Raw genomic sequence first — 14,371 nt, 5'->3', positions numbered from 1 at the left:
AATAATTTGTGACAAATAATCTGAAAGATAGTTAATAACTTTCATTTTTATTCAATTTAAAGCTTTCTGATAAAGTTTATTTTTTGTTTTGTTTTATAGTGCGTAAATAAACAAAGATGATGGTTTTCCGACGCGCGAACACGCGACGTATAATTGTCCATGCGCGAAACATGGAAACCCATGTTGATTCCGCAAATTTCCAACGACTGGCCTTGCGGTTTATTTATGGTCATCGCAAAGACCAGACGTACTGGAAATTGTAAACGTTTAAAATGGAATGGTAAATCCGTTGGAATCATCGGTATACGCGGAATCAAAACATCCTTTCCTTTGTATTTTCCTTTAATGATTGTTGCCTCAATGACGTTATTCATCACCTTTTTCACAGCCAGTCTTGTTCCATTGCACAGTCGAGGTTGATTAATGTTACGCAGCATGATGACAACTGATCCTACTTTTAACTTCAAATTGTGAGGTGGTAATCCAGGCAATTCCAGTGAATCCGTGGGATAGTTTACTACGTTATCCTGGTTCATAACGGTGTCGATTGATTTGAAGGAAACTAACTGTCCGGGAAGAAAATTCTGAATGGTCGCGTTGAGATCCTCGACATCTTTATTTTTCGCCGCCAATATTGCTCGTTCTCCCAGCCAATTATGGTTATTGAACTGTTGCTCTATATCTGGGAAAACACGCTGAATAAGCTCCTCTTTTGAGTCTGTGATGCGACAGAAATCTGTGGGTAATGTGATTAATCCGGTCGAGGTGTCCACTGCGACTTTAGTATTTCCAATGTCTAACAACTGCTTTGCAAACACATTTGCAGTTTCATCTTGTTGTAAAAATACTCGCATGTTAGTTGTTAATTGGAGTGTCTTTACGTATCGCCACAAATTCGATGATTTTAGGCATGCATTTAGTTCATAAGCAACAGTTGATCGAGGAATAACTGGAAGAGTCTGACGAAAATCACCTGATAACAGAATCATGGCCCCACCAAAAACATTTTGGCTGTCACGAAGAACTTTCAAAGTTCTGTCCAGGGCCTCCAGTGACCTCTTATGGGTCATTGTGCATTCATCCCAAACAATCAATTTGCATACCTGTAGGATCTTGGCCATTGCGCTATTTTTGACGATGTTGCAAATTGGTGTTTCGTTGATTTGCATGTTTAATGGTAATTTCAAGGCAGAATGTGCAGTTCGCCCGCCTTCTAGCAGAGTCGTAGCTATTCCAAATGAAGCCAACGCTAGAGCTACATCATTTCCCGATCTGATCCTCTCTAAAAGCAATGAAACTAAGAACGTCTTTCCAGTTCCTTCGGGATCATCAAGGAAATAAATTCGACCAGATCCACTGTTCACAGCTTCTATCAAATTGTCGTACGCAATTCTTTGTTGTTGATTTAATTTTGGAACATTTGTACGAACTGTTTCGGCCAATGCTTCAATGTCGTACTGTTGTTCTCTTTGCAACTCGTGGTTTAATGCATCGTGCATACAACGATTGTGTGCCGTCATTCCCAAACACGACAATACTTTATTTGCCATCAATAAACACATATCTTCTATCGTGATCAATGTCTCATTGTAAATTTCTGCTGTCATGTGTGGCGTAGGATTCAGAGTTTGACGGCGCACACGATGCCACATGTTACCTCTATACATAACCCACAAATCTTTTGGATTCGAGGGGAATCATGTCGATATGATAATCGCAAACAATGTACGAATTTGATACGGCGATGAAGATATTACGGAATTCTTGAGCGTATCATCCCAGTTCGAATCGTTCTCGAGTAAGTCTAATAGTTGACATGCCTCACGGTAAGTCGCACACAGCTGTCCATTAACTGTTCTTAGTTGTTTAAACGATGTCGGGCCACGAACATTCACCAACAACAACCGCAAATAATAACATTCATCGTTATTTGGATGTGCTGTGTAGATGCGACCCAATGCGTCTGAATCAAATACATTTGGATGTCCTTCAACTGGTGTTCCTTGTTTTCGACGCTGAAACGATTTCGATGATGCATTCCATGTGTAATAGCGTGGCATGTCAGCATACAGCAAACTGCGAGCAAAATCATCAGTTTGACAGACTGTGAAAAAACTTGTTAATGTTGTCGACGGTGGACGTGTCGGTCTGTCCAAGATAGAAGGGTGCACTGTTTGTCTGAGGTATCGATCTACCTTATTATTCACCTTTCAAACTTCCCCGGACCACAAATAATCTAAGACCAAAATTGGCGAAATCGGTCCAGCCGTTATCGAGTTGTAGCGTGACGAACGAACAGCAATTCATTTTTATATACGTAGATTTGTTTAACAATGAACTATTATTTAGTCTAAAAAATCAATATATCATATTAAATAAAGCTTTATTAATAAAATATAAGTGTCAATAACTAGGCTCAATTTTATAGGTATGTCGCAGTTATTGACACTCACATTCTTACCTCTTACTCAGGAGGTTATTTGTTTGTTGACATCCATAAAATGTTTCAAAATTTGTATTTATTATGATTATTATGATTTGATATACTATTTTCTGTAATTACAGCGATAAATATTCATTTAATATTTTTGTGAATAAACTAAACATTATATTCACTGTTATAAATAATTCTTTCAAATACGAAAATGATTGTTGTAAAAGAAATTTCATCTTTGTTAGTGTTAAAATGATTATTACTATGATAATTTTTACTTTCAATTGAATTATAAATTTTATTGATGATACAAATACATATTTTTGTTTGTTATTTTCAGGAGTTAATTATTTTTGTTAAAAATAACAATATCTTACTTATAATAAATATTTAATTTATCTTTAATGAATACTTAATTACTTATAGTTTATTTAAACTTGATAATACATAATTTAACCGAGAGAGAATCATTACCAAATATGAGTGTCAGAAACTAGGCCGATGGCAGTGTCAGAAACTACAACACAAGAAATTTTAAGTGTCAGAAACTGGGTCTTCAAACATCACTTTTTAAATCATTAATTAAAATTACTAATTCGCTTCAAATAATTATATCGCGTATATGAGTTTTTCTAGAAACTCTGAACTTGTTTTTAGTATAAAAATTATTTATTCTAATTAAATATTATTTTGGTTATCATAATATAATCTCAGCTGTCACTGTCAGAAAGTGGGCCTTTTACCTTATAAGCCGTATATAACAAACCGCCACATGAACTCCATCGCCATTTTGAAAAATTGAATATGCTATTCTTTTGTTTTCTAAAGGTCATCAGTCCTACGACTGGTTGGACACGCACTTCCACATTTTCCTATCCTAATCTTTGTACTAAAACTAAAACTAGAACAATCCACATCTTTAACTATTTGTGAACAGTAATCTAATCTAGGCCTGCCTCTACCCCTCCTAACTCCCGTTTCTGTGTTTAGTATGTCTCTGACTAGACCTACATGCCTGAGAAGGTGTCCTATCAACCTATCTCGCCATAGAATCCTCTGTTCTCTTATTCTTTCCAATACCTCTTCATTTCTAACCTTCTCTATCCACGGTATACTCATCATTCGCATGTAACACCACATTTCGAAGGCTTTTTTTCCGCAGTGTCCACCGTCCATGTTTCGCACCCGTACAGCGCCGCGCTCCAAACATACACCCTCAACAATCTTTCTCGAATTTCTAAATTAACCATAGAAGTGACTTCTTTTTATTTAAGGCGGCTCGATCCTGTGCTATCTTCTGCTTTATATCCCTATTACTCTTACCGTCCTGACCAATGTGACTTCCTAGATACCGAAATCAGCCACTTCTTCTTATGTTTTGTCTCCGCTATTTCTCTGCTTTTCTTCCCTTGCATACCAGTATTTTTTTACTTTTATTTATTTTCATACAGTACTGTTCTGTTAATATCGCTTCCATTTTATTTAAAACTATCTCTAACTCCTTGCTAGACGCTAATGTTGCTATATCATCTGCAAATCTAAGCATACTAATCTCTTGCCCCTGTATATCTAACCCTCCAGTTGTACCGTTTTTAATGATGCTGATCGCTTCTTCGATGTAATGGTTAAAAAGTAGCGGTGACTGTGTGCATCCCTGTCTGACTCCCTTCCTAAAATTTACTTTTCTACGTTGCATCCCTAGCTCTATAACTGCCTATTACTCTTGATACAAACTAAGTATCGCTCTTCTATCTCTATAGCTCATCCCTACATTTTTAAGTATATTTAACATCTTCTCTCATTTAACATTATCAAAAGCCTTTTCTAAGTGTACAAATTCTATGAATGCACTCTTTCCTTTTTCTGTCGTTGTCTCTATAAACCTAAATTGATCTTGCCCTAATAATTCTTCCTCTCTTTTCATCCTCCTCCTCTGTACAACTGTAGTTAAGATGTTTGACGCATGGGAAGTTAAGCTAATTGTTCTAAATGTCTCGCACCTATCCGCGCTTCTCTTTTTAGGTATGGTTACCACCACGTTCCGTTTATAATCCTGTGGGACTTTCCCTGTCTCGTAAATGTGAGTAATTAGCTTAAGCATACGATCTCTAACCTCTTGTCCTGCATGTTTAGAATTTCCGCCTGTATCCTATCTATACCTGGCGCTTTATTGTTCTTTAATTTTTTTATTGCTACATCGAACTCTTATCTCGTTATTGTATAACCTAGTTCATCTATATCCCCTAAATATTTTCTATCAAAATAACCTCTGCCTCGTTTCTGATATTATTACTACTGTACCCTACATCTCTAAAATTTCTTTTAATTATATTATAAGCTTCATCGGTTTTACCTACTTCAAACTTTTATTCTACTTCTTTACACCTCATGTCAATCCACTGTTCCTTAGCTGCGCTACACTTCTTAATTATTTCCCACATTATAGCCTTATATCTTTTCTAACTTTCTTCGTCTGCCCTGCTTTTTTATTTTCGCCTTTCTTGTATTAATCCTACAATCTCGTTGGTTATCCAAGTTTTCCCAATTTCGTTTTGTTTAAGACCTAATATATCTATTCCTGCTGACATTAGGCACGTTTTAATGCACTTCCATTCGGTCTTTATGTCCCTGTCATTCGTTTCTCCCGCCGCCTTTAATATTTACTCTTTTATTTTACCTGGCCTATCACGCGTTTCGTTACATTTAAGTTTTTCTAAGTCAAGGCGTCTCCTGCCGCTCCTATCGCTTTTTGTAAATAAACTTCCTACACTCTGCCCTACTTTCCTACGCGTTATAATGCCTTCCACCGATCGTGTGTGTATTATTATAAAGTCTCCACTCCACAAGTCTCCGGCTTCGGGCCAAAGACTTCACTAATACCTAGTATATCTAAATATAATTTATTTATCTTTACTTTTTAATTTTCCAATTTCCTTACTTGCCTCATTGTCCTACCATTCGGCACTCCGACTCGTGAAATATTTCACCAACCCCTATTGCACTTATTGATGTCACCCCCCTAGGTAGTCCACGCCCGGACATCCGAATGGGGAACTAGTTTTTGTTCGGAGTGCTTTACCCCAGAGGATGCCATCATTTAAACTGTGTGATACGAATTATTACCTAAATTAAATTAACTACTAACATTTCTCCTTTTCAACAATCCAAACATACAATGGTTATCTATCCTAGCATACATTACTGTCCTCTACCCATTATCCCCATTTGTTACATGTACATTTCAAACTGATCAGACCACTTTCGCTTTCACATATTTTCTCAAAACACTCATCCCAATCCTTTCATCGCACTTTCCCAATACATGCAACAAGGTTTCCTGTCTCACTCCATATATTCTATATATCCTTATTCATCCGATACATACACCATCGACACTCATTTACCATTCTAAACTTCATGATCACATCCTCCTCTTTTATTTCTTTCAAATATCCTGATATAAAATTTCCCTGCTACATCGTTTATTCATCCTACATACCTGTACTTCTGTAGATCATCATTTCTACTCGTTTCGCGATACTTAACTCTCACCATCTGATCGACACACATACCTATCCTTAATCACTCATTTAGCTGTCTTGATCTAATTTAAATTCCCTTAATTCCTTCTGCGTTTATTTCTCATACCTATTTTTTGTACCTATTTCTAATAATTTCCTCTTCGAAATTTTCCTTTTTTACTATCACATTAAATATTGTTTTTCTCCTATTCTAATCATCCTTATATAACGTTTCACCTATTGTATGAAAAGAAAAACGTGGGTTCCTGACATACGGTGCAACAAAAAAGTGTAGTAGCATTTTATAATTCAATAATAATCAAGTACGTAAGTCGTCTTCATAAATTTGAATCTACAATTTGTTTGAATACTACCCAGCATCTAATTAATTAGCCCTTCTGATGTTATGCTTGGTAACCATACGTAGACGCGTACGTGCATACGATTATCTGATCGGTCAATCATTTATTCTCCTACCAAGGCCGAATACACCTCTTTTGTGATAAACTCAAGGTTCTATCTTTTATTATGCGAAAAGCGTTGAGAACGCCCATTTGCAATTTATTCACCATGACACTAGGCGAAGTGAATACCAATTCATTTACATGACTCCACAAGTAACAATCCGTTGGGGTCAGATTAGGTGAACGAATCAATAGTGAAGGAAATATTCAATTCAATTTCTCTTTGTCGTAGTTACATGAAATTATGAAAAATAGGCTTGTCGCTCGCCAACGTAGTCGTGAAATTATTGATATATATCCATTACCAACTTTGATATATAATCTATCGTCTGTATGTATAAGTCGATCAGGCCACCTGTTCAGATAAGGGCGAAATACCACGAGTGCATTTTCTTCAGTTGCGCCGTAACTCAACACCACATTAAATAAACTAGAAAATAACTAACACCAAACGGAGAACGGAACATGTGATTCCGACTACTGACTCTGAATTTTTGTACAGTTGATACTTATTTGTACACTGGAGCTATTCTAAGCTCGCTAGGTGAAAACTATTATATTTTTTTGGTTTCTCCCCTTTTTATGTATTGGCACAATAGCACCACACATCCACTCTTCCGGTGATTCATTTTTTCCCATATTTTACTAAATAAATCATATAGGTATTTTAGAGTAGAAAGAGAAGAAAGAAAGGTGTTTTATCTTTGGTAATATCCTCTGCATACATCCACATTTCTCCTGGTATTCCATCTAGTACGCATGCTTTTTCTTCTATTAGCAGCCTTAACTTATAACTTTCTAATTGTGTATTTTCTACTTTCCTTTGCACTTCTCCTTCACATTACACAATAAATAATTTCTCCTTTCGTCCGTAGTATTCCTTTACATTAATTATAGCATTCCTCATTACTTAGCCTATTATCTATACTCACATTCTGTTTTGACATAAATGCTTTCTTGAAACTAAAACGTTGTTCATTGCAAATCAGTACTATATAGGTATATAAACAACAATCTAACATCATTAACTTCCCCTACCTTTTGATTTATCCTCTCTATATATTTTTCAATCGCGACTTCTTCTAATATGTATGCACACTACTCATCTCTTTCTTTATCTTTTCATTCACTTCAATTCTCCACCCAATCTCCAGTGGCAGATGGTCCAATCCTACCATATTAGATATATTGCAGATTTTACTCTTTCTATTTATATATAAATTCTTGCTTGACCCGTTAATCCATTACTGTAAACATTTCCCTCCCATCTCTAACATTAAAATCTCTAACAGTCAATATGTTACTGCCATTATACATTACAAAACGTTTCTCTATTAATTCAAAGCTTTTATTTCTTATTTTATTCATATATATAAGGAAAGTTTTCAATTTTTCATTAAATATTGCCCCGTTTAGCATTATAACTTCCCTATTAAATTCCTTCATTTCCAGTTTTACTTTTTTATTTTGAATCCTAATAACAAATCATTCTATGTCCTACTTTTCTATTTCAGTCCCACCTGCGTAACTATAATTAACATCCAAATTATTTTTCTTTCCCCTAACATTGTTCTAAAAGTATATTTTTCATTTTCCTATAATAAAGTCTGCGTCACTTTCGAAACGCGGAACTATCGTACACAATGAAGAAGTTTCCATTTTTTTATGGATAAATTATAAAACATTAAATAGAACAAAATAAACACGTGAAAGAATCGATAAAATATCTCAAGAAATAAGAAAGACTTTAAAGTTGCGCTTGCAAGAATAATTTTGTTACACGCGGCACTCCATTGTGTGACGTCGCACGTATTCGCCGAGTACGTATGAATGTATTGTTGTGTAGGAACTTACGCCGTTCGACTCGTATTTTGTTTATTTACCCGATGGCAAAAGTTAAAAAAAATACCTACAAATATTCTATTGTTCCTATGTGTCAATGCACAACAGTTAAAAATTAAATAAACACGAACGAAGCAAGAGCCCTAGCGCGACTCTGAAACTAATACTTGAATGATTCGTGGTGCGGTGATATTGAATAGGTCGAATGACGTCACAAGCGAATCAGAAACCGTAGACGTTCCGTACTAAAATATGTTATCTTCAATAATCTATTTCTAGGTCATTTATTGATGAATTTCAAAAATTCTTTCGGTGATTGATTAATTTTGATCTATATTTTAATACCATTACGTTGAATATAATATTAACAACATCATCAAACTTCTCCATTGCATTTGTTATGGTTCCGGGATATATTAGGTCGACTTTGCGAAACTCAGAACCCCTACACGGAAGCATGGTCAATGTGGTCTGAGATAAAATTTCAAAAGTATCACGTAACGATGACGAAAACAAACACTATGTGGGGTTCAATAAAAAGCAAAGAGAAATGAGGAAAGAGAAGATGAAGTAAAGTTCGCGAGGGAGATTAAGGGAAGTCCGCGAAATCGGGAGGAAGAGGCGATCCATCGGTTCGTGTAATTCAGGAATCGTCAAATGCATCATAGACTGTTTAAAGTTTGTAGCTCTGTACCGAAATATCTACTCAAACAAACTACCGTTTGTCTTATAATATTTTCTTTTCCATCATTCTACCTTAGTTAAGTTTTTATTGATGTAAACATTTGTTCTTTCAGGTTTTGTATTTTTCTTTACTTTCATTTTCTGTTCCTTAGATCCAAATCTCACTCCATAAATTTTATTCTTAAGCATCTGTACTTTCCACTTTCTTACTTTACATCTCTCCTTTGATTGTGTCTTTTTCCTCATTTCGTACCTTTTTAACTTGTCATCATCATCATAAGGTCATCAGTCCTAAGACTGGTTGGACACGTACCTCCACTCTTTCCTATCCTGAGCTAAACTTCTCATTTCTCTAAAACTAGAACAACCCACATCCTTAACTATTTGCGAACAGTAATCTAATCTAGGTCTACCTCTACCCCTCCTAACTCCTGTTTCTGCCTCTAATATGTCTCTAACTTGTATGCTTTGTTTATTGTCTTCACTGTTACGATCTGTCATCTGTAGTTCATTTGTTTTACCTCTCTCTATACCTTTAATATTTTCATTTTCCTCCATAATGTGTCTTCTTTTCAATTTAGTATTTCCTTTAAGTTCCTGTTTCTGCTCATTTCCTAAATTATGCAGCAAACTCTTCTCTCCAAAATCTTTTTTTTTCCTGACATCTATTTATAGTTTCTATACATTCGTAATTTTTTCTTTGCTAACATTCCACTATTTATGTATCCTATCAGAAGGCTTGACCTCTACTCTCGTTTACACCTATAACAACGAATATTTTTATTATCATAACTATTTTGCTGCATAATTTAATGCATTCATGTAAATGTGCTAGCATTACCATTACCGTTTCTATTTGTTGTTGATATACTTCTTTTGTCGTTGCCATTTCGATAGGTATATCCACCATTCATTTCGTTTTGACTCGCTACTCTTATTACAAAAAAATGCACCTTTTATTCGCATACCATTTTGATAATTGCTAAAAGTCATTTCCAAGAGTTTTGTTTTCATTACACATCGGTATTATTGTCACTAAGTTCTATGGCAATTACCACTGATAAATACTTTTAAGGTAAACCATTTAGAAACAGTGGCACTATCTATTTATTGTTAATAGACCTTAGATATCGAACAGTGTTTATAACGTAAGTAACCTATTATGTCTCCATATTGTCTAGGTTCCCAAGCCCTGCTGAACTCATTGACCTCAATTTCTTAATCGTTAATCGTTTAGATCCTTTAATTTATGCCGTAGTTCTTCTGCAGTTCTTATTTCTCTGATATAAATTGATTGTTTAAATAAGTTTAGAAGGGGTCTGTGTCTTATTGTTGTATTATTCGCTGCCCAGGATGGACTCTTGGATCTTCCGAGATTAAGAAATTTTTAGAATAGAATCACAAAACGAAATGGTACACATATGCATTCGTTTAAACATAACTACCGTCTAACTTCATTTATAGATAAGTACAACACCAAAAACGAATAATATGAAGCCAAAACAGTGTGACGTTAAAGTATTACATCACTATATATATAATGATGAGTTGATCCTCAGAACAAAGCTTAAATAATAGAAAAACGTACCAAAAACACGAATCGTCTGTCTTAATAAAATTTTCTGTTAATGGTTGTTTACCGACCAAAAGAAAACATCGTAGATGTTTGACAAAACCCATTTGAATTTGATATATTTTTCTGTAAATTATTTGTGTTTATTTTATTTATTATTATGTATTATTTAATCCAAAGACCCAACTAGATTTCTGTAGAGCTATGTGTTTTTAAATAATATTACAGATAGCTGATTGTTTATGGTGTTAATTTTCTTAAAGGCTTCTAATGAAATATTCTTCAAGACAAACTTATGTGTTATCCGATTACGGATGTATATTGTCATTTACTTATATCTGCAGCTAACTGAAGTATCTCATATGTTAGACAACTGCTTTGCTAAGGTGTATCTACTTGCCAAACGAAATTCGAAGACCTATTAGTGATTTAATTTCTAAATTAATTTTACCCACTACAGATAACCTCAAATCAACGAAGAGAAATTGTTGCTGTTGTCACTCCTTTGTCGAGAATCGAACCCGGGCCCCTAATTTTACGCACCAGTACTCTACTATTAATTGTAAGTTGCAAAGAGGTGACACCACCAACACCGACAGTACGTACCTAAGAGTATATGTCGCAGAATTGTCGAACTAATATATAATTGTTATTTGTAGTGGGTAAAATTAATTCACTAATACATTGAATTAACGTTTCTTATTAATGATGAAATCGACCACAGTTTACGTGCATAATAGTGCCTATCACGTATATGACGTGCGCCGCATATAAACGCAATAAAATCGTCTTCCACATCTAGTAGTTTCAATAAATTTTTGACTAAAAACTTCTACTACCTTTACAGTCTTTAATATTTCACAAATTTTTCCGAAGGTGCCTCTGTAAAATAAAAGAATATAATAAAGCTATGTTTTATCCTATAAATTTGTGAGATATTAAAGAGCGTTTCTCTCTGAGTCATTATACAGGTCGATAAAAAGACATCGCTTTCGCTATATATCGTTGTATAAAGCAAAAAATTCTATGAAAAAATTATCAATACAATGTTACGCTTAAGTGCGTTCTATTTTGATTAAACCCTGAAGCAGAATAGATCGATAATAATTCACTTATTTGCAAAATTGCATTGATTAAGTCTTTCTTAAATTTTGCTCTTTTTCCGACCATACATAGCAAATGCGATGGTTTTGTAGTGCTTTACATGTAATATTTACAGTGCAGTCCTTCGGTTTATAAAGACACAGTTTATCAAATCGAAATATTACATCCTGTGTGAAAGATGAACGACTGGTAATTCTTATTTCGTTGCTGAATGCTGTATACTTCTTCATCTATCATTTTTTAAATATTTGGCAAATGTAAATGTGTTTTGTAGTTAACTTTACTTATCATGAATTAAATGACCCACTCTGAATTGTAATAAAACGACTCGTCTATTACATTTTTGTGTGATCTCTTTATTGAAATTATTTCTTGTAACTTTGACAATTAAGAGTGGAATAATTGATATTAAATTTCTATTTACCTACTTAATTAGTCGTCAGTCTATTATAAATTTGTGTTTCTTGCTCTTGTATGATGTAGATGGCTTCCAGGTATTACAACATTTGCTTTTACTAAACTAGTTAACCAATAACACAAATCATTATAATATAAACAGAAAGCACAAAGAATGTAATGTAATCTTAATCTTAAATTAATCTTCATTATAATATTAAAAAAATGTAGAAGACAAGAATGATCCAAATTGCATAAACAACGGCATGCTCGGTTAGGAAGTTTCCCACTGTTTTTCTAAGATACAAGAAATGAAAACAGTAATAGCGTTCTACAGAATTTCAGACCACGGCCACAGCCACTACTACTATCACTACTAACCACTACTACCACTAAATCAGCGTTAAAGAATAAGTTTCCTCTTTGTTGTACTGTACTTGCTGCATCATTGTTATCTTTCTTCATTCTTGTACTGACAACACTACTTTGTGCTTTCTGGAACATTCCTGGCAACATCGCTAACTTCAAAGACACTTGTTTTCCTGTTGCACTCACATTTTTCCTAAAAGTCATAGATGTATTTGTATCGTGGACATCAGAATAACTTAATTTTTTATGTTTAGTCGAGGAGATTCTCAAAGAGTTCTATTTCGTCCAGCTAATCACATGAGTGCCGCAGGATCTTCACATTTTCAGTAAGTTTTCTGTTGGTAACAATTCAGCCAAATAATATGACCTAAATTAGTTTATAATTAACAGAACATGTATTTTCGCTTGATGGAATATAACAAGATAGCTTCTACTATACTAATTATGACCCGCTGTAAAACTAGGAAAAAAAAACAGGAATAGAAAAAGCCAGAAGACGAATATAATACAATATAATACCAACTATCTATCAAAACTTATCAAACATATAATTAGTGTTTATAAAACGATAAATTTGTCCTTATACGTTTAATTTTACCGAGTGCTACCGACAATAATCAATGAGTTTTTTATAAGATGATGTAATATTGTTATGCAAACACCGCTTCTGTAGAATGCGATTTCGATCTCGCGAACTCCTGCTGACGACATCCACTGATCCAATCAAAAATGAAACAAATCAATTGATTCATTTTCAAATTATTCTTGATAGCCAGGTTACCACATATAGCACAATTTACAAATTGCTATTGCACTGGGTAAGGCTCACATAAAAATTCGTGTTTGGAGAGGAGTTTAACGAAATCTACAAGTTTGCATATACATTGTAGTCGGATAAATTATTGTCTGACATTTTTGAAGTGAATATTAATGATCTAGAGAATCTGGAAGTAACTCTTGCTTTACTCAATTAGTGGTTTTCATCAGAAACGTTGTGATCGTGATGGTAAATATGTCGGGAATATAGATATAATTGTTTAACTAGGTCTTGCTAAGGATTTCGACTTTCTGAATATTTCAACATGGCACTTTTGAAATTAACAAGAAAAAAAGAAAATGAAAATGGAGCAATAAGAGAAATTGTCGTGAAATTTAGTATTGTATTGTTATAAAAATATATTCTAAATTACCCACCGGATATTCTTAGATACCACATAGTTTATTACTATTATTATTATAGAGTTATTAGAATTTTTCAAATTTAAGCAAATTTCTTTTAATAGCAACTTAAACACTAGAATATGATTTGATATTTCCACTGTAAACCTTTCTGGCCACAAGTTTACTAAGTGTAATCTGTTAATTAAAAAATTATTTATCGGGATTGATGCGTCAGTCTTCCATGGGGTGTAACTGTATTGAGCATGACTATCTGCGAAATATCCAAGAGAAGAAGACTTTAGGGCCATTTTCATCAAACTCGGGAAATAATTTGTGATCAACTGACTTCAACCGTTAAAATCTATCCAATGCTATAATCTGTTTTCGAGATATAAGAGATTGAAATTTGTATTAACAGCAAACACAATGTGGCCGCTCATGACGTCACAATACTCAACTCTGGACTCGGAGATACATAGTGACCGCTAGCAGCCGTTCAGATAAAACGTGGTATTCTAGAAAATTGTATTCAAATAATGTTGGTTTTAATAAAATTGCCTCTGTTAACATAAATATCACAAGTTGAAATGTTTATGATTATGGACTATTTTAATAATAGTGAAGAGTACTCACGAATATATAGAAATGAATTGAATAAGGCTGCAAAGTAGCTACGTTATTATAGTTTAATAAACGATTATCAACACTGGTAATGCATAAGATATAATTTCAAACTTTTTCTTTAAATCCATCATAAATAATAAATTTTACCTGATTACTACTATTTGAATGTACTAATACTGGATGCATATTTTACTCCTAA

The 14,371-nt window shown here is 34.0% G+C and overlaps 1 protein-coding gene across 1 annotated transcript in view; it reads left to right on the top strand.

Moving 5' to 3' along the window:
• The window catches only part of LOC108741980 (disintegrin and metalloproteinase domain-containing protein 11), a 248,754-nt gene that overhangs the window by 218,538 nt on the left and 15,845 nt on the right, over positions 1-14,371 (top strand). The window contains exon 14 of the mRNA XM_025976347.1: positions 12,642-12,713. Coding sequence (XP_025832132.1) covers positions 12,642-12,713 — 72 coding nt within the window. The remainder of the gene's footprint in view (positions 1-12,641; positions 12,714-14,371) is intronic.

Source organism: Agrilus planipennis, unplaced genomic scaffold, assembly GCF_000699045.2.
Source record: "Agrilus planipennis isolate EAB-ADULT unplaced genomic scaffold, Apla_2.0 scaffold284, whole genome shotgun sequence".
In the NCBI taxonomy this organism is placed as follows: domain Eukaryota; kingdom Metazoa; phylum Arthropoda; class Insecta; order Coleoptera; family Buprestidae; genus Agrilus; species Agrilus planipennis.
This window is presented reverse-complemented; position numbering and strand designations above follow the sequence as displayed.